At 39.8% G+C, this 22,713-nt stretch overlaps 1 protein-coding gene across 9 annotated transcripts in view; it reads left to right on the plus strand.

The window, feature by feature from the left end:
- Window positions 1-20,471: 20,471 nt before the first annotated feature.
- Window positions 20,472-22,713, plus strand: part of LOC112258321 (ankyrin repeat and KH domain-containing protein 1-like) — a 65,557-nt gene continuing 63,315 nt past the window's right edge. For 8 of the 9 annotated variants that reach the window (XM_042327100.1, XM_042327103.1, XM_042327101.1 and 5 more), the window contains exon 1: window positions 20,473-20,918. In XM_042327100.1, the coding sequence (XP_042183034.1) occupies window positions 20,652-20,918 (267 nt within the window). In that variant the 5' untranslated portion in view covers window positions 20,473-20,651. Of the gene's footprint in view, window positions 20,919-22,713 lie in introns of all 9 variants that reach the window. The other variant, XR_006084114.1, reaches the window with a different exon arrangement.

The following is a 22,713-nucleotide window of genomic DNA, read 5'->3' on the forward strand; positions in this document are numbered from 1 at the left end:
TTTAGCATTTTAGCTAATTATCAAGTTTTCAAATACTTATACCGTAACTATTTTAGCTAACCCTGACCTCAACCCTTTGACCTCAACCCTTTAACCTATCTCCTAAACCTAACCCCTAGCCTAGTTAACGATAGTCAGCTAGTTAACATTAGCCATCTAGCTAGAATTAGTAACATATCATGTCACGTCTGCTCCCCCTATTCAGCCCCTGGCGCTCGAAGGCACCAGGCTGCCCTGTATCACGCACCCCTGCCATCAATTACGCATACCAGCCTTTCCTCGTCACTTGCATCAGCAATATTGGACTCACCTGGACTCACTCAATCACATGTTTATTATCTCCCCTACATTTGTCAGTTCCCCAGCTCTGTTCCCCACTGCTACATTGATTGTTATTTGTCTGCATTACTTGTCTTTGTCTGTATTACACTGTTCCTGTCTCATTCCATGTCCGTTCCATATTAAACGTTTGACTCTCCGTATCTGCTTCGCCTCTCCGGCGTCATCCCCTGTGACATATCATACGTTTAGAAAATTCGTAACATATTGCACGTTTTGCAAATTCTTAATATATAATACAAATTGTCATTTGTAACATATCTTACGAAATGGTGATGGATATCCACAAATTAATACATACCGTACAAAACGTAACATATACTAAGTGGAATGTCTAGGATTTGCTTAGAGAATAATTTGAAATGTTCTGAGACCAGGTTTTCCATAGCAGTCTGGGCTGTAGTTAAACATTGTGCCCCCCTCTCCCTCTCATACTAATTCCGAGAATGAGAGAGAGAGAAAGAATGAATCTGGGGAATAACTTAGCCTCACAGAGTATCTGATTACCACAATACTGTAATTTATGCATGGCGTCATGACATATTCTAATGATGAGATATAGCTAAGTTAACAGTTGTGTGTCTGTCTCTGTGTTATATCTTTATAGTGGCAGATACCTGAGCTTATTCCAGACCAGCTGGACAGGACATACTATCAAACTTCCAGGGGAACCCTTTAGCTTTTGTCAGTTTACACACACAAGGTTACAACATGTCTCTGCTTCATAAATTACAGTGTCTTCCCCAGCCCAGGTCTAGTGACCCCCATCCTCTGGACTAATCCTTCCTATAAAGACAGGTATACCCATCACTGGGACATTGTCATTATATTATCATGACGAACATTACCAACTTATGTAATGGTGGATGTGTACTGCACTGTTGAGAAGAGCCCATGAGTAAGTATTTCACTGCAACGCTTAGCCTACATCCTGTATCCTGCGCATGTGACCAATAAACTTTGATGTGATAGGATCACATCTGATATTCAGTACAAATCCTGATTTCCATCTTTCCAGACACAATACTAATTGTATTGTGTCTGTATCTATGTTGTGTAGCACCAGATTAGTATCCAGTGATCTAATGTGAGATTGACAACATAAGAAGAGGTGTGCTTAAGGAGGATGGAAACCTAGAGTTCAACATGAGGGCCATTTTCCGCAGGAGATACCCAGACACACACATCTATATTGAGGTTAGAAAGTCACACACACTTGATGACACTTGATGAGCTGCGGGTCGTATTACCTGGAAGGTAACTATTAATGATGTGTTATTGTTATGTACTTTAAGATATATATATATATATATATATGTATACACAGTAACCATGTGCAAAGGGTTCTAACTAGAACCATCTATGACGGGTTCTACCATGAACCATTTTATAATCTTATTCTACCGATAACCATTTTATCTTTGGAGGGTTCTTCCTAGAACTGACTGAACAAATCCACCAGCCTTATTAGCCTTTAAATGTATTTATGACAATAACTAAATATCATAAGGCCTTTCTTTGAGGGCTTAGTTATACCCAAACAAAGGGGTGTTCGTTATCAAATCAATCAAATCAAATCAAATTTTATTTGTCACATACACATGGTTAGCAGATGTTAATGCGAGTGTAGCGAAATGCTTGTGCTTCTAGTTCCGACAATGCAGTAATAACCAACAAGTAATCTAGCTAACAATTCCAAAACTACTACCTTATAGACACAAGTGTAAGGGGATAAAGAATATGTACATAAAGATATATGAGTGAGTGATGGTACAGAGCGGCATAGGCAAGATACAGTAAATGGTATTGAGTGCAGTATATACATATGAGATGAGTATGTAAACAAAGTGACATAGTTAAAGTGGCTAGTGATACATGTATTACATAAAGATGCAGTAGATGATATAGAGTACAGTATATACATATACATATGAGATGAATAATGTAGGGTATGTAAACATTATATTAGGTAGCATTGTTTAAAGTGGTTAGTGATATATTTTACATAATGTCTGTGTGTTTGGACCAATTGAGTTTGTCTGTGATGTGTACGCCGAGGAACTTAAAACTTACTACCCTCTCCACTACTGTTCCATCAATGTGGATAGGGGGGTGTTCCCTCTGCTGTTTCCTGAAGTCCACAATCATCTCCTTAGTTTTGTTGACGTTGAGTGTGAGGTTATTTTCCTGACACCACACTCCGAGGGCCCTCACCTCCTCCCTGTAGGCCATCTCGTCGTTGTTGGTAATCAAGCCTACCACTGTTGTGTCGTCCGCAAACTTAATGATTGAGTTGGAGGCGTGCGTGGCCACACAGTCGTGGGTGAACAGGGAGTACAGGAGAGGGCTCAGAACGCACCCTTGTGGGGCCCCAGTGTTGAGGATCAGCGGGGTGGAAATGTTGTTGCCTACCCTCACCACCTGGGGGCGGCCCGTCAGGAAGTCCAGTACCCAGTTGCACAGGGCGGGGTCGATACCCAGGGTCTCGAGCTTGATGACGAGCTTGGAGGGCACTATGGTGTTAAATGCCGAGCTGTAGTCGATGAACAGCATTCTCACATAGGTATTCCTCTTGTCCAGATGGGTTAGGGCAATGTGCAGTGTGGTTGAGATTGCATTGTCTGTGGACCTATTTGGGCGGTAAGCAAATTGGAGTGGGTCTAGGGTGTCAGGTAGGGTGGAGGTGATATGGTCCTTGACTAGTCTCTCAAAGCACTTCATGATGACGGAAGTGAGTGCTACGGGGCGGTAGTCGTTTAGCTCAGTTACCTTAGCTTTCTTGGGAACAGGAACAATGGTGGTCCTCTTGAAGCATGTGGGAACAACAGACTGGGATGGGGATCGATTGAATATGTTCGTAAACACACCAGCCAGCTGGTCTGCGCATGCTCTGAGGGCGCGGCTGGGGATGCCGTCTGGGCCTGCAGCCTTGCGAGGGTTGACACGATTAAATGTTTTCCTCACGTCGGCTGCAGTGAAGGAGAGTCCGCATGTTTTAGTTGCGGGCCGTGTCAGTGGCACTGTATTGTCCTCAAAGCGGGCAAAAAAAGTTATTTAGTCTGCCTGGGAGCAAGACATCCTGGTCCGTGACTGGCTGGTTTTCTTTTTGTAATCCGTGATTGACTGTAGACCCTGCCACATACCTCTTGTGCCTGAGCCGTTGAATTGAGATTCTACTTTGTCTCTATACTGAAGCTTAGCTTGTTTGATTGCCTTGCGGAGGGAATAGTTACACTGTTTGTATTCGGTCATGTTTCCGGTCACCTTGCCCTGATTAAAAGCAGTGGTTCGCGCTTTCAGTTTCACGTGAATGCTGCCATCAATCCACGGTTTCTGGTTTGGGAATGTTTTAATCATTGCTATGGGAACGACATCTTCAACGCACGTTCTAATGAACTCGCACACCGAATCAGCGTATTCGTCAATGTTGTTGTCTGACGCAATACGAAACATATCCCAGTCCACGTGATGGAAGCAGTCTTGGAGTGTGGAATCAGATTGGTCGGACCAGCGTTGAACAGACCTCAGCGCGGGAGCTTCTTGTTTTAGTTTCTGTCTGTAGGCGGTGATCAACAAAATGGAGTCGTGGTCAGCTTTTCCGAAAGGAGGGCGGGGCAGGGCCTTATATGCGTCGCGGAAGTTAGAATAGCAGTGATCCAAGGTTTTTCCACCCCTGGTTGCGCAATCGATATGCTGATAAAATTTAGGGAGTCTTGTTTTCAGATTAGCCTTGTTAAAATCCCCAGCTACACTGAATGCAGCCTCCGGATAAATGGATTCCAGTTTGCAAAGAGTCAAATAAAGTTCATTCAGAGCCATCGATGTGTCTGCTTGGGGGGGAATATATACGGCTGTGATTATAATCGAAGAGAATTCCCTTGGTAGATAATGCGGTCGACATTTGATTGTGAGGAATTCGAAATCAGGTGAACAGAAGGACTTGAGTACCTGTATGTTGTTATGATCACACCACGTCACGTTAACCATGAAGCATACGCCCCCGCCCCTCTTCTTACCAGAAAGATGTTTGTTTCTGTCTGCGCGATGCGTGGAGAAACCAGCTGGCTGCACCGATTCCGATAGCGTTTCTCCAGTGAGCCATGTTTCCGTGAAGCAAAGAACGTTACAGTCTCTGATGTCCCTCTGGAATGCTACCCTTGCTCGGATTTCATCAACCTTGTTGTCAAGAGACTGGACATTGGCGAGAAGAATGCTAGGGAGTGGTGCACGATGTGCCCGTCTCCGGAGTCTGACCAGAAGACCGCTCCGTTTCCCCCTTTTACGAAGTCGTTTTTTTGGGTCGCCGGCTGGGATCCATTCCGTTAGTTAACTCCTGGTTTACAGGCCACATCAGGCCTGCAAGTCACATTATTGTGGCTTGCAAAGTGATGTGTAATTCCTATTGGAATCAAGCCAGAGTTAAGATATCCAACAAGTAGTGCTAAGAGATTAGTGCTTTTTGAGGTCGGTTCGGTTTTGGTGAAAATAATCGCTTCTTCGATTTCTGTTGAATACTGTAACACAGAATTTAAAAAATTATGAAAGTCCCATGATGGTAGTGACTGCTCATTACTGCTCATCACTTATTAAACATGTATTCACATTACTTTACTTTAATAAAATATTTCAGTTGTTGTGTATATTACATTTGTTTTATTTGATGACTATTATTTAATTCCAAGTCAACATCTCACCTCTATAGAGCTGTTGCCTATGTTTTGACAAAATCACTATTTTGTAGTTCTTCAAGGTAAATAAGGCATACTTTTTTGACTGCTGATTTCCAACTATCAATCAGTTAGATCATGTATTTTCAGGTAGAGAGAGATACCTTGGGAAGCAAGCTCTTCATATCCCCTCACAATCATGCATTCTTCTGCCTCTGTAGAAACACAGACCGGGCAAGTAGATGCGCAATGGATTATGGTCATTGTAGTTAATTACCTCATTTTATGTGATAAACAAGGTTGAATATTTTGGTTAAAAGCTCAGCACGAACAAGTGGAATATTTAATCACCCGCAAACTGCATTTAGAATGGCTGCAAGGGTTGAAATAACTATCTACTGAGAGGACCTCAATCATCTAAACTGGAACAATCATCCCAGTAACAGGTACAATGAATTAAACTATTACCAGTTTGGATTAGTTTAGAAAAATGTGTTTTTAATCTTTGTGTAGCATAACATTTATTAACCAATCAATACAAATATTAAAACAAACAATTCTGAAAATCATCCTGCAATAGAGCATGCTGGGATATATGATATGGCTCAATGTAGAACTCTTTTCACCTTCCAAAGAATCATTCTTGGCTTATAAAAAAAAAGAAAAAAAAGAACACTTTCTTCCAAAAACGGTTCTTAGGATGTTAAAAATTATAGGTAGAACCCTTAGCCTTACAAAGAACGCTTTTGGAACCCTTTTTTCAGAGAGTGCATAGACTCAACAATTGGCTAGCCTGATCCCAGATCTGTTTATGCTGTTTTGCAAAGTCATACTGTCTGATTGTTACTGTAGTTTTTTTTTTACCTAGGTAAATGTTTTGGGAAAGCCTGGATTCTCTTGGCATCCATGAATACACACCACTGGTAGGCATAGATGAATAGAGAGAGGTGGGAATAGTATGTGCTTCAGTAAAGTGGGTTTCTTAGCATCCAAAGCCACGGTTGTCAACTGTACTGAAGAAATGGAACAAAAGTCACAGAAAATAGAGGTTCTGGTTGCAGCTGCAGAGAAGTTCTTGGGATTGCGAGGTTTTACTGCAGAGGAGTTGCAGGGGGTGTTGAGTGGTAGTGTTCTGTCCTCCAATACCGAATCCTACTCCAAGCCTGGAGTAGGATTAGACAGGGTTAAATCATTTAATGGGTGGTGTTTTTTTGTGTGAGGGCTAATAGTTGGCAAGGTAATATTCTTTGTTCACAATTTTGTGTTACCGGAATGTAATGTAAGGTCAGTGGAGGCCAGTGGAGGCTGCTGGGGGAGGATGGCTCATAATAATGGCTGGAATGGCATCAGACACATGGAAATCATATATTTGATACCATTCCACTTATTCTGCTCCATTCTGTAGGTAGGCCATGACTAGCCTCACACTCCAGTACAGTAGATAGAGTGTATGCAACAAAAAGTTGGATGCAATTCGCCAACCAAATCCCAAAGAAGATGAAAGACGGCGAGGGCAGGTGTGTACCGGAGGACTCCGGCACACAGCAGGCGGGGGCGACGCCGTGTGCTAGTACTGCTTTCTAGTTAGCACACCGTGTCGCCCCAGCCTCTCGCCTGTTGTGCTAGCAGGAGGCTGGGACTACCCGTTGACAGTGTCCTTCGCCCCCACCTGTCGAGCATGATTTTCTTCGGTACACAGCAGGCGACAAGCTCGTTAGCACACGGTGTCACCCCAGTCTTCCGCCTGCTGTGCTAGTTCATGAGGGAACCAATGGGATGCTCGAGTGGGGGCATTCCTGCAGATGCAAGAATGCTCACATGCAGGAATACCCCGAATTGCAGGCTGCAGTTCCACGCTATTGGATTGTCACGCCACTCTGCTCCCGTGTCCCTTTGCCCAAGGCTTTTGTACCTTGCCTGTCTAGGTTTTGCGTTTATAACTAGCAAAATAATTTAGCAAATATATCTTTATAATGGCAACACCTCCTGTGAGAATATGTTCATGACAAGTTTTGAAAAAATAACTAAGAAAATATCCAGAGAAAACAGTGAGTTTACACAGGCAGAGCTGGCTACACAATTAAATTTTTATCTGAGGTGAGTTAGTTAGCTATCGATCTATTTATAAAATTAGATAGGTAGCTAGCTATTTGAGTGTTCAGCTTTTAACGTTACCTGTGCTTGGTCTGAGTTTACTCAACCCATCCCACCGAATCATCAGCAGTACATCAGGGGTGTATCGATTACGCCGATTCTGTTGCAAAACATTTTGTCTGTTGCAGAAACCGTTTACTCCAAAAGGTAAACGTAAACAAGAGTTTCTATTAGACAAATTCAGGTAGGTCCCTCCCTGTTTTGTTCTGTTTGCTACTGTTTAACTTAATGTAGCAGGCTTAAAAGAAAAGCCTGAAACTAAATCCCGTTCATCAGCATTTCCCAAACTCTGTGCATGTTTTGGTTTTTGCCCTTACACTACACAGCTGATTCAAATGATCAAAGCTTGATGATTAGTTTTTAGCAAAAAATAAAACGTGCACCCTCGGGGTCCCAATAACCGTCTTTGGGAAACCCTGCTCTACATACTGGTCTTGATGAGAAGAAAAAAAGCTGTCTGTGGAGGTTCTCTTCTGCACTGTTCAACCAATCCAATGATGTATAAACTTTGGAATGCTGATGCTATGTTTTGGCCATGGAGAGGATTTGAAGCCACTGGTTGGCAATATTGGCACTCTTCAGAAAAGCAGTCCTCCATAGGAATGAATTGAATTCTTCAGTTTTTCATTCAATGTTTCAAGGAAAAAATGACAAGTATTTTTCTGTTTGTCACGTCATGTATGTAGGTGGCAGGGAAGTCAATCGCAGGAGAATTAAACTTGGTATAATTGGTATATTTTAATAACTTAAAACAAACTCCAAACCCGAAGTCCATAATAAAATAAATGTGGGTACAAAAACCCATCGCACACCAATCCATAAAACATGAACATAACAATAAACAATTTCTGACAAGGACATGAGGGGAAACAGAGGGTTAAATACACAACACTTAATGAATGGGATTGGAACCAGGTGTGTAAGAAGACCAGACAAAACCAGTGAAAAATGAAACATAGATCAATGATGGCTGGAAGACCGGTGACGTCGACCGCCATTTGCATCGACTTCAAGGAAAATGTTTGTTTTTTTAAATTCTTTATTTTTTATTTTTTTATGCTTAGCTCACATAATATAATATAAAAGTATGTATTAAGGTGTCTGTAATAGAATAAATGTGGCAAAAAATGTAGACATTAATAAATGCATTTCTATAGCTTCTAAAATATTTTTTACAATGGTGGGGGAGTGCCAAGATGGAGGAGTGGGGGCTTCTAAACAGCGCCTAATATTAATCTAGTGTATATAAACCATTAAACCAATCCAATAAATGTGGAGGAGTTACGCATTGAATACACCGACAGTCATTGTGTTTTGGTACACCGACAGTCATTGTGTTTTGGTACACCGACAGAGTCATTGCGTTTTGGTACACCAGAAGTACATTAATTTCCAATGGAACACTGCAAGGCATCATCGTTACATAGGCAGTTGCAGTGCGTTCTGTGTTGCACATACGGTGTATTTATCGAACATATGAATGAAAATGGATGTGTATGTAGACGGCTTAAACAAATAAAACAGAAATGTAGATTTTTGAAATTGGCTTGTTTAATTAAGATACATTTCAACCCTGTTACATTATTTGTCACCTAGGCCTTGCAGTCCACCTTTTTGGTATTTTGTACCAGTTTCTGTCTCTGTACAAAGGCATGGTCTTCAAGGTATGGAAGATGTCAAAACATGTAATAATAACTGATTGGACTTACATGGATTCCCCTTTTCTAGAAAGCCAAATCTCTTTTCAGTGTAAGGGGAAACTCACCACCCTAACCCCACTTACACTTACACTTATTTGTATTTATTTTATTGGCCCATCAACCTCACTCTTCGGAGGACAAAAGTAACATAGTTTTACATGTTTTTATTTAAAAAATATATATTTTGTTACTTATAATTATTCATACACTTTACATACATGGTACTTTTATACATAGTATTACATGACAGGAATACAGTTTGAAATACTGTACACTGAGAGTACAAAACATGCTCTTCCCATGATTCTGACCAGGTGAATCCAGGCGAAAGCTATGATCCCTTGACGTCACTTGTTATGAAACATATCTAGACATTATCTCACTTTTTTTAGGCTAACATATCGTTTTCAACAGTGGAGATTTGTATAAACCTGGATTTCTGTCTCTCTGACATTTGCAACATTGTTTCAATATTCAAATTCGATCTCCAGCTGTCCCATAGTAATGAATGTGTCGGGAGTCGGGATGAGACAGTCAGACAGGCATGCAGTTTTTCTCAGCCTCTCTAAATCATGAATCAGCTGGCATCATTTTAATGGATATATACAAGGAATGTAAATTTAAAAAAGGTCAAACGAAACAAAGTGCAGCTAGTTTGCAGTCTTTCCAGCTTTAGTTTGAAGTGATTGTGTTAACTGTGTTGTTGGCTAGCTCCTCTCAACAGTGTCCTGAGCACATTTTTTGTGCCAGGCGAAATGATGCCTCATAGGCTCATGGTTATGGATATATCCATATAAATGTCAATGGAAAACAGCAAAAACAAATGCAAATGCAGCTACTTTGCTGTTATTCTGGCTTTTTAACCTGACTGTAAGTTAGTCGTAGTTGACTAGCTAGCAAGCGAGGCATAAGAACGTTGCCAGCAATGGAACATTTAGAATGAACGACTGGGTCGCATCCATAGATGCAGAACAAAAAAGACTGAACGACTGGGTCACATCTCTAGCAACCGAACCGATAGAACGAACAACCAGCCGGCTTGGGTAGCAACCCTAGATTTGTGTCTGGACTATATCTTGTGGAAGGATGAAATAGTATGAATAAATTCCTCAATATCAGTGATGTAAAGTACTTCAAAATACTTTTTGGTGGATTCCGCGAGTGTTAGCTGGCTGTACTACAGACACCTGTCATCGTCGTGGGAAAGACTCATTGTTATATTTTGGTAAAACAACTGGTTGCAGTAAAGAGCCAACCTGGATACTAAGGAGATCCTGAGGGAAATCGACGAGTACCAAGAGCTTTACGCTATGGAGGAACAACAAACTCCATCATGGAAAGATCCGACTACCTCACAAAATAACTTTAACCAAAAAAACTAAACAAAAAGATGAATCTACTGACACAGACGATTTACTTACCGTTGAAGTAAAGGCTGTAATCCATACAACAATGTAAAAGTTGTGTGAGGAGGTAGCAGGGCTGAGGGGGATTTTGGAGTTTAGCCAGAGTGAAATTCTCACACGCCAAGGAGAGAACAAGGCACTCACAGCCAAGGTAATAATCCACAATTCCAACATGGATTGTCTACTCAGGGAAAACAAGGCGAGGAAGGAGTCGCTACTAGACATACAAAGTCGTAGCATGCGTGAAAATACATATTTTGGGGGGATTCCTGAGGATGAATAATCCAGAGGGTTATCAGAGAATCAGAGAATCAGAGAATTCAATTAAATCAGAGAATTCATGCAATCCGCCTTGAAACTTCCTATAGAGACTGTAAACAAGGTGGCTTTCCACCGAGTACACAGACTTGGAGCTCGGAGCGACAAGACCAAGGGTCTCTGTTTGATCATGGCAAAATGTGAACACTACCAACAAAAGGAGCTGATAAAAAGCATGGGAAGGGAGCAAAGGGACCAAATTCGGTCTCAATGACCAATTTCCAAGGGAGATAAATAAATGTCATAAGTGACTGTATCCGGTACAGAGGCAACAGAGGGAGAAGGGTAAGCGTGCCTTTCTCATTGTGGACAAACTCTTTATAGATGGACAGCTATTCAGAGACAGCTCCATAACACCATGGCTGTAGTAAATTCTACAGGGACTTCAGGTATCTGAAAATATCTGAACACTACGAAGTGGATATGAACACACACATACTCAATTACATGCTTGCTGGCAAACATATGGACTCATATATACACATACACACCTGATCTTGCTCTTTTCTCTCACTCTTTCTTTCTCTCTTCTCTTCTCGCTCACCTCTATTGTTCGAGAACTGTTTTATAATTTAATGTTTCTTGTGTGTCTATCTTTTTTATGTATTTGTCTATATTTTTATATATGTTTACAACAAGCAAGGGGAAGATATCAGAATAGAGGCATTGGGGAATAATAACATATTGTACGAATACATTTGTACTGTAGTGAAGCCGTCTCTATAGTAATGCAAGGTCTCTTTCATGATCATGTGAAACGTCAATTCCTATGGAAATGCTGGGATGTGTTTTTTAATGATGTTAAAGGTAATTATGATGAAACTATGATGGTGATATGATATGGATTACAATTATCATCATAAGGCTATACGCACTACATGTTACACACACTGACACAGACACACAGACATTCAACCATGCAAATCGGCTGAGTTATTATTTATAATAAATAAGTGAAATAAGTATAGACAGTTATAATTGTCAAGGTTTATCCGATTATAAAAAAGAAGATCAGTCTTTACGTGGCTAAAAGAAAAGGAATATAACATATACTGTTTACAGGAAACTCACTCTACACCCTTAGATGAAGTTGCGTGGAAAAAGGAATGGTGAAATAATTTTTTACATTTTCATGGACAAAGGAACTCAAAAGGTGTGATGATATTAATTAACAAAAATGTTGATCTGAATGTGCAAATAGTCAGGAATGATTCGCAAGGAAGGTGGATCTTTTTGAATATGAAAGTGGACGAAAAAGAGATTTGGCTCATTAATCTATAGGGTCCAAATCAGGGTGATCCATACTTCTTAAAAATATTTATACCAATTTATTGAACTTAGAGGCAACAAATGATCAAATCATTATGGTAGGAGACTATAACACAGTGTTAAGTACCTCAATGGACCGTAAAGGAAATCACTCTACAAACTACCATCACCATGCCCTTAAGGAAATCACAAATATTATGGACACATTAGAAATAGTGGATATTAGGAGACTAAAAAACCTTGACCTAGTGAGATATGCATGGAGGAGACTTAATCAAGCAAGTCATCTTGACGACTTTCTAAGTTTTAATAGGAGACCGAATGCGATCGGATCATCATTTAATTGGCCTTCACATAACTCTTATAGAATTTCCACGTGGACGGGGATATTGGATTTAATCGAAGTTTACTGGAGGACAACTTATTTTTTAACTTAGACAAAATAATTTATAACTGAATTTTTCCAGTATAATATAGGTTCAGCAAATCCCCTTATTGTTTGGGATACCTTTAAATGTACCTTCAGCGGTCATTAAATTCAATATTTATCAATAATAAAAAAGCGGCCCTCCCTGGTGGTTAAGGGCGCTGTACTGCAGTGCCAGCTGTGCCACCAGAGACTCTGGGTTCGCACCCAGGCTCTGTCGTAACCGGCTGCGACCGGGAGGTCCGTGGGGCGACGCACAATTGGCCTAGAAACCCGTCGTCCGGGTTAGGGAGGGGTTGGCCGGTAGGGATTTCCTTGTCTCATCGTGCACCAGAGACTCCTGTGGCGGGCTGGGCACAGTGCGCGCTAACCAAGGTTGCCAGGTGCATGGTGTTTCCTCGGACACATAGGTGCGGCTGGCTTCCGGGTTGGATGCGCGCTGTGTTAAGAAGCAGTGCGGCTTGGTTGGGTGGTGTATCGGAGGACGCATGACTTTCAACCTTCGTCTCTCCCGAGCCCGTACGGGAGTTGTAGCGATGAGACAAGTTGGTAGCTACTAAAAAAACAATTGGATACCATAATAATAAAAAGGCAGTTGCTGGCTAAAGACACAAGACTAACAAGGGAAATAAATGAACTAATAGTACAGGTAGATAGCAATAAAAACGATACCACAGAGATACCAAATAAGTTAGAGGAAATACAAAAAGAACTTGAGGAACTTATTCTAGAATGTAATGTAATCTAATGTAATCTATTGCATAAATAAAGCAAACTGGATGGAATATGGAGAAAAATGCACAAAATTCTTCCTGAATCTCCAATACAGGAACACTAACAAAAAGATTTTGCAGAAACTCGTTACTGAAGACGGAGTCATCTATGATTCTCCGAATTATATTTGAAAAGAAAGTACAGAAAGATCGGTGCGAAGGCCAAATTACAGAAGAACAACATTTTTAGGCTATTAAATCCTTTCAGTCTGGAAAAACCCCAGGGCTTGATAGCATACCGGTAGAGGTATATCAAGCCTTTTTTGATATACTAAAAGCTCCATTGTTAGATTGTTTTAACTACTCCTATAGAAATGGTAGTCTGTCAGGTCCTCAGCAGGAAGGTCTGATTTCTCTATTATTAAAACAAGACCCAGATGGCAAATATAAAGACCCACTCTATCTAAAAAACTGGAGAACCCTTCCACTTCAATGTTGAGATACAAAAATACAAGCGAAATAAATAGCACTCAGAATTAAAAGGGTTTTACCAGGTATCAGACAGGTTTTTTACATGGACGATGCATTGGAGATAATATATGACAACTACTAGAAATAATAGAACATCATGAAACATCTAAGAAACCAGGCCTGATATTTATAGCGGATTTTGAAAAGGCATTTGATAAAGAATGGATTTTATTTCTAAATGCCTGGATTTTTTAAATTTCGGCGATTCTCATAAAAATGATGTAACGCAACCCCAGTTGTAAAATACTAAATAAAGGCTACTCCTTAGAGAGTTTTGAATTGTCAAGAGGAGTTAAACAAGGGTGTCCGCTTTCACCATATCTATTCATTATGGCCATTGAAACGCTAGCGATTCAAATAAGATCCAATAACAACATTTGAGGATTAGAAATCCAAGGCTTAAAACAATGGTGTCCATGTATGCCGATGACTCAAATGTTATATTAAGTCCGCAAGCTAGATCCCTGCAATGTCTCATTGAAGATCTAGATAGCTTTTCTGTACTCTCTGGACTTAAAAGTGTACAATATTATGTATTGGATCTTAAAAATGTACAATACCCTGCAGTTTACTTGTAAAATGGGCTGATGGTGAAGTAGACATACTTGGTATTCATATCATAAAATATTTAAATAAGCTCTCCACAATGAATTTCAGTAGAAAACTTGTAAAACCTAGACCAGATCCTGCAACCATGGAGAGGTAAATACCTGTCTATTTATGGAGAAATTTGCCCTGATTAACTCCTTAGTCATATCTCAGTTTACTCACTTACTTATGGCGCTGCCTACTCCTGATGATTCGTTGTTCAAATCAAAACCAAAACCAATTCTTTCTTTGGCCGCCTCTCCTTCCAGTTCTCTGATGCTAATGACTGGAACAAACTACGAAAATCTCTGAAACTGGAAAAACTTATTTCCCTCACTAGCTTTAAGCATCAGCTGTCAGAGCAGCTCACAGATTACCGCACCTGAACATAGCCCATCTATAATTTAGCCCAAACAACTACCTCTTTCCCTACTGTATTTATTTTATTTTATTTATTTATTTATTTTACTCCTTTGGACTCCATTATTTTTATTTCTACTTTGCACATTCTTCCACTGCAAATCTACCATTCCAGTGTTTTACTTGCTATATTGTATTTACTTTGCCACCATGGCCTTTTTTTGCCTTTACCTCCCTTATCTCACCTCATTTGCTCACATCGTATATCGACTTGTTTCTACTGTATTATTGACCGTATGTTTGTTTTACTCCATGTGTAACTCTGTGTTGTTGTATGTGACAAACTGCTTTGCTTTATCTTGGCCAGGTCACAATTGTAAATGAGAACTTGTTCTCAACTTGCCTACCTGGTTAAATAAAGGTGAAATAAATAAATAACTATGAGCAAAACATATTGTACTTTATCTGGGATGCTAAACCAGACAAAATAAACCGTGCCCATCTATATAATGAATATGAATTGGGTGGGTTGAGATTATTAAATATAAAAGCACTAAACCTTTCTCTAAAATCTTCACTTATTCAAAAGTTTTACTTGAACCCTAAATGGTTCTCAAGTAGATTACTAAGAAAACCCCACCCATTGTTTAAAAATTGCCTTTTTGCTTTTGTGCAGATTGCCATGTCTCATTTTTGATTAATTGCAAATGAAACCTTTTTCAAAGTAGCTCTCTTTTTCAAACTAGCATTGCAGAGCTGGCTACAATTTAAATTTCATCCCCCTGAAAAGAGATTCAAGACTTCATGCTTTTCAGCTAAAATTATTGTATAGAATTCTTGCCACCAACAAGATGTTGAATATTTGGGGCATAACATTCTCAAAGCTCTGCAGATTTTGTTGTGAGGATACAGAATCAATAGACCATTTATTTTGGTATTGCCTTCAGGGAGCCTGTTTCTGGTCTCAGGTTCAGGAATGGCTGAAAATGCATAGCATTGATCTAAAACTGACCCTAGAAACAGTAATGTTAGGAAATATGGAGAGACCGGGTCAGTCGATTGCTAATATACTAATACTCTTAGTAAAAGTTTTTATCTTCAACTCGCAATCTGTGGATTCTAATTGATTAGATAGATTGAAATTGTACGTTAAACATCACAGCATACTTGAAAGATATACATTACTTTCAAAAGTTTGAGCTCACTTAGAAATGTCCTTGTTTTTCAAAGAAAAGCTCATTTTTGTTCTATTAAAATAACATCAAATTGATCAGAAATACAGTGTAGACATTGTTAATGTCACACATGAGTGATGACTGCTCATGTCCATCATTTGGAAGAGCACTTTGGGACATATTTCTCAATCTGTTTGACTGTGATCCTGGCACAGTTGGCATGCGGGTAAGTGAAACAGAAGAGCTGATCAAGCTGTCATGTGACCGAATGTATTCACGGGACACTACGGAGGAGTTTTGGTTCCTGACTCAAAGGGAATACCCTTCCATCTCCCTCTGAGCATTAATGTCGCGTTCATAACAACTGGGAACTCGGAACTGCGAACTCGGAAGTCTCCAACGTCAATTAGTTCAAGATAACTGGGAAGTGTGGAAAAACTAGCTTTGACTGGGAAGAATAGTTTAGAACGGTCATCCAACTCGGAATTCCAACTCAGGTACTCAGGCCTCATTCCAGAGCCACGACTTTCCGACCTAAAGATCACTGACGTCATGATTTGACCTCATATTCCTCTGAGTTTCCCAGTTGTCTTTAAAGCACCAGAAAACTAATTTTACCCTTCGCCAGATCATATCTCTGTGAAGCTGGACTCAGTGCTCTTGTCTGCATTAAAACCAAATATCGATCCAGGTTGGACGTGACATCAGCGATGAGGTGCGCTTTCGACCACGACTCCTGACTTTGAAAAGCTCTGATGGGACAACAAGGGCAGAGCACGCCCCCATTCACATCAACGGGGCTGTAGTGGAGTGGGTCCACATCACTAAGGATCTATCATGGTCCACACACACCGTTACTTCCCCAGAAATAAAAACACGTCTTATTTTTTTGTAGTTGATGAATCCAACTTGATAACTAGGCCTATAGAATCCTTATCTAGCATTGGAAAAGTTTATCCATTCTTTTCTAGTTTATAAAAAATCTCTCCCCCATCTTCTCAATCAAGCTTGTAACATCAGTACAGTAGCCTATGCTTCGTAGGAGGGAGGGGCAGGTCGCCTAAACACGCACATTCACAGGCAAAGATTTTGCAGGCAGACACTACTAAGTTTCTGAGTGACAGAGTGAGCATTTTGCATTTTGTCGTGGGACTAGAAAAAAATGCCTGGAACATAAAATACCGGTTATTAACCGGTTCCCATGCTTTTAAAATAATGTTACTGTTCCAGAACAGTAGGGATCACTTTCATTCCAGGTTCAGTTTCTGTTCGTTGAAAACTTGTATTTTCAGTTTTCGGTTATGTTCCCTGAACCAGTTCCAACCCCTGATTTGAACTATGGAGTATGCGAGCACGGTCCTGCGCTTACGCCAAGCCAAGTTCTGCTAGGAAAAAACAGAGCCTAGTCTGCAGTCGCTTTGAACGTGTACAGAAGTTAATAATCCTGGCTTGCAATATGTTTTTGGAAGCATTTGGAACTTAAAGGAATAATCCACTCAAACTATCTTTTGGTATTTTTTAAAATTAGTCCACTGTTGATACAGTCCCAAAATGTTTTTCATGCCATCAATCAAGTTTTCAAAACAATAAAAATGTATTCAGAGCTTGAAAATGTAATTTTCAGGCATTTATTGTGCCGCTTAATTGGTCTGTATATTTCTGCCTGACAGAGTAACTGACCAAAACATTTAATGTCTGTTACAGAGATGTATGCAGAGGCTGCACCTCAACAGGACAAGAGGAACAGGAAATTCCGTTTGACTATCTGGAGCAACTGCAGTACAAGCATATGTTCTGGCTGTACCACCTCAGTACTCAGTAAGTCTTCACCCATATGCAAGAATAGGTTTAGAACCTTAAACTTAACCATGTCTGAAGAACCACAGAATACCTCAGTGAGGCTATATGTCAATCATTTTATCTGTCTGTTTATTGATACTGGCATTACTGCACAAGAAAATGTTCCAGGAGTGTAGCATATTGTTTTCTACCTCTGTGTTATAGACTTGATTTTGAGTACCTGAAAGATATCCCCATCTTGTCCTGGATATTAATGATGACTTCAAGAATGGTCGAATTGAACAAGAAGTTGGGGTTGACAAGGTAAATGTTGGTTTGTACTTGCTTCAAGATATTGCCAATGTCAGACAAATTAAAGTTTGTCTGACATACCCCAAAAGAGTGTTCAGTTCAGGCTTATAACATATTGGACAACTACGCCATCAGGATGTAATGAAAACGCATTACAAAATGTCAGGGTGCTGTCCTAAAGTCTGAAATGTTTCAACATGCTATAAGTTCTTACCATGTCTCCACATGGTGGATCAGAGAATTCCTCAGCACATTGTGACCTGGAAATGATACCTATGCTACAGACTGCACCAGTTCACTGGCCTTCCATGCCTTAAAGCTTATACCAACTCCCATGCTGTCAAAATGACACCAGCTCACTGGTCCTTACAGCCTTAGACAACACTAGTCCCTTATGCCTTCTTGCTAGGATATATCTAACTCCTGAATCCTGGAGAGCTATACTGGGTTTGCAGGTTTTTATTTCAGCTCAGCACATTTAAATGTTTTTTAACCAGGCAAGTCAGTTAAGAACAAATTCTTATTTACAATGACGGCCTACCCCGGCATAACCCTAATCTGGATGACGTGGGCCAATTGTGCACCGCCCTATTGGAATTCCAGTCACTGCCAGTTGTGATACAGCCTGGAATCGAACCAGGGTCTGTAGTGACGCCTCTAGCACTGAAATGCAGTGCCTTAGACCGCTGCACCACTCGGGACCCCTGATTCCAATATTGAGGTTCTAGAAACTGAAGACAATCAGTTCTGGGGTGGAACAAAAGCCTGCATTCCACAGTAGCTCTTCAGGACTGAAGTTGGAGACCTCTGCATTAGTCTACACCAGCTCACTTGTCCTCTTGTGTCATTCAGACTATTGGCACCATAACGTGCATGTCCAGAGATTAACAGGGATTGTAAATGTATTTACCTGCTAATGACAGTCAGTATACTTAAAAAATATATATTTTAGGGTTGCCAGATTTAGGTGGAGGGGGGTAGATCTTCTGAATTCCTAGTGAAATTTGAATATGTGTATATTTTAAAAGTAGCGTGTGTAAAATATGCTCTGTGTTTGTTTTTAATGTAATCAGTTTACAGACTTGTACGTATTTATATTTTGGCACTTACATCTTTTTTACACATGCTTATCTTGTGTAAGCACGTGGTTTGCAGGACAGATTAAGGCTAGTCCTTAAATGTTATTTCAAAGGAGATTCTCAATTAAACCATGAGTTACATTCAAAGTTGTTAGATCAAATCTGTTTCCTTTGCATTACGTTTTTTTTGTGTAATGTAGAGAAAAAACATTGCTGTGATGAAATATACCACTTACTTACAATTAATATAAGTTGTTTAATGGCAGTTACATATTTGTTCCTGAAATAAATGGTCAAACATGATTGTGAATGCTATTCATATGGCCCTCTTTAAAAAAAAATATCAGCCTCAAGTATGGTTGAAAAGGGGCTTGTGGTAGAGGAAAGCCTGAAACCATGGCACTGACTGGTGTTTTTTGGGGGAGTGGCTTGACTGAGAATACTCAATTAGTCCCCATCCATTTTTTAAATGTCTTTTTTAAATGTTTATTGCAGAAACACCAGTATACATACAATAAGTATTATAACAGAGAATGATAACATATGCTAGGGGTACAACAAATTACAGATTATACAAAGACCATAAAAGATACACACATATTGATTGTTTTAACAGTTTTCTCATGAAGCCTACCTGGTTAAATAAAGGTAAAATAAATAAATAAATGGAAAGAATGTAGAATGGTCTTAATGTACTGCTCAAATTCCTTATAGAAAACATGGAAGAGTGTTTTTTTTATTAATGAATTTTCATTTATGAATATGACATTTTTCCATTAGCACAATTTGATTGAGGAGGTGAACATTTTTTCTTGATCATTATTATAGTTAAGGAAACCGAGCAGCACGTTCTCCTTATAATAAACAAAAGTCATCAAGAATATTAACAATTATAAAAACTATAATTATCTTGCCATAATTTCTTTACATGTAGACAATGCCAAAATAAATGCAAAACTGTTTCTGGATGCTCAACACAAAAAGTACAGTTAATGTTAATGTCTTTTTTGAGTTTCTTCAGGTAATGATTGGCAGGGTAATACTTATGGCTCATTCTGAAAGAGACCTCTTTGACCTTGTTAAAAGCAGGTATTTGTGAAATAGTGCCCATCCAGCACAGATGATAATGCATACCAGTGACACATATTCTGCATATGCTTACAGTCACCAACATTTGTTCCATGAAAGAATGTTGTATGGAATATCCCGTTTGGTCTTTTCCTGCCTCACAAGCCTCAGCCGCGACCCATATGCCAACCTCACCGGAGGCTTTGGAAAAGGGCTTGCTTTTATGGTCTATTAAAAGTGTCATGCTTCAGAGAGTTTGAATTAACAGTAGACAGACAAATGCATTAATTGGTAGCAGTGACTGACATGAAAATGGAACAAAGTAACCACTTATTATTATTGATAGGTGCAATGATTGGCGTATCACAAAAGTTTGACTTTTTAATACAGTGCTAGGGTCCAATCATCTCCCAAATATTCCGTTTTAAGGCGTTAAATAGAAAAGCCTTTTCGTAAACCTACCTTGACGTCGCGTGCGTTACTCTGACAAACCGTATCCAACCATATTCTATCCAACCATATGTCGGTAGTATATTTTCCTGACCAATAATATGCATGATTCTGAATAGAGGCGGGGTAAGAAACAACTTGAGCAAAGTAGTTAGGTTGTTAGAAAGTTAATGGCTAGGGGGAAAGAGATTCTCTTCTCGATTCAGGAGTTGCTGGATTTTTCTGAAGTATAAACATAATTACTAAAATAGCAACAACCCCAAAGAAAGTTTAAGACAATATTGAGTTAATTAGAATACAAAATACTAAGGGAAGTATGCAGGATGCAGTAGCCGGGGCGGCAATGCTGACGGACGGCTTCGAGGACGAGATTGACTCGGTGACTCCGCGATCCTCTGGAATGGGGCTTGGAACCACACCAGGAGCCAGACTCGGGGGCCTAGGGATTGGTGTTGGTGGAAAGAAAGTCCGCTTATTTGGAGAGGCTGGTGGGCCTGCAGCTGACAGGCTTGATTTCAAACTCGCTGCGGCCGCCGTGCTTTCCTCCGGCCCCGGATCTGGCAGCGACGATGAAGTGTCTGAGGTAAGCCACTCATGCTAGCTAACCCAGCGAAACTGGCCAAGAAGATTCATGTTAGTCAACGTTCCCTACGAAAAGCCCGTTCGTTTCGACGATATTTTTAACCCTCCTTCATTTCTTCTATTAACTAAAATAGTATCAGTCAGATTTATTGTATATTGGCTGATAGTTTGCAAAGTCTATTGGCTAGCATGCTTGCGACATGTTTTGTTTTTTGACATGATATGAGCAATATTTTGGCGGAGGCTTCGATCTAGGCCTAACGTAGTACTGTGGCAGTACACACACAGCGCCATCAACTGCTAGCTAACTAGCTAGCAAATGATTTAAATGTAGCTAGCTAAGATCAGGTACACGTTTGTTAGTCTGTTTATGTCAAACTAGACAATTGTTTTGAACAGGTAGGTGACGACAAGTCATTCTAGCTCCTGTTAGATATAATAACTGGCATGCAATCATACATCCGCGTATTCACTGTCACCCCAGTTGTCTATTTAGTTCTAACGTTAGCTGGCTAGGCACATTTTCCCTCCTCTCAGAATAGCACGCTAAGTAGTTACAGTAACAAGTCCTCATGACTTAACACGTAGTTTTATACATTTTTACAGGTACTTCGCTATGGTTGATGGCACACTTGCCAAACTCAACACAGCCTGATATGTTTGCTACAAGCTTGATGTTGAGCTGTCAGTGAAGATGTTAACGCGAGTGGTGGTGATGCAACATCTCATCCAGTAACTTCAAGCTTTAGAAATGTCCCAGTGATCAAATCAAACGTGACATTTTAGAGTTAGCAAATTATTTTCTCTACCTATTCTGGTCTCTAACCGTTTTCATGTTATTGTTTAGGTTTTGTAATTAAAATAACGAATCTCATATATATGATCAATTAATGTAAAACATATTTATTTGTATGTTCAAGGCAACACACTCGCACATTGGAATGGGTACCTTTTCATGTGATGAGCAAAAATGAACTACAGAATTGCAAGAATTTTTGATTTGTATACACTTAATAATACTTTGGTCTGTTTATTTGACACTTGTACAAGTGTGTGTTATACGCATGTGTTAATTTGATTTTTTGTTTGTTTGTTGCATATCCCAACTCTTCATGACACCCTTGGAGAGTGGGGTCACGGCCAGGGTCAGCCATTATCAACGGTGACCCTGGAGCAATTAGGGTTAAGTTACTTGCTCAAGGGTTGTGACTTGAGGGAGTACAGCTACGACTAGAAGTGGCTTCTCGTAGCATGTTAGGAGAGCATTTTAGCTAACCTAAACTGTTTTCCTAACCTGCCACGTTAATTATCCTAAAATGCTGCATAAATTGTCCTAACCTGCTACGAAAAAGTAACTTCTGGTCGTAGCTGTACTCCCTCAAGTCAGAACCTTGCTCAAGGGCACATCAATGCTAACCTCTCCTGTTATTGGTAATGGTGAGGAGTAAGCATGGTATGGTCTTTTTGCCTCTAGCTTTGTCACTCATCCTTATTCTCAATTAATTCAGGATAATCCGTAATCATGGTAGCAGCCACTTTAATGTAGAAGAATTTAGAAACATATTATATTCATAAAAAAGTGACTCCAAAATGACTACATTATTTACCATTAATTTCTATTGGGTACAAAATAATTTGAAACACAACCAAAACAAACAGTAAATGCATCCAACAAGTTTAGTCACAAGCTTTATTTAGTCATTGTGTGGTAGAAATATATGACCAAATGCTAAACATTTGACTACTTTAATACACAGGCCTTCAAGTTCATTTGTCCAAATACTTTTGGTTCCCTA

The sequence above is a fragment of the Oncorhynchus tshawytscha genome, linkage group LG09, assembly GCF_018296145.1.
Source record: "Oncorhynchus tshawytscha isolate Ot180627B linkage group LG09, Otsh_v2.0, whole genome shotgun sequence".
NCBI classification, from domain to species: domain Eukaryota; kingdom Metazoa; phylum Chordata; class Actinopteri; order Salmoniformes; family Salmonidae; genus Oncorhynchus; species Oncorhynchus tshawytscha.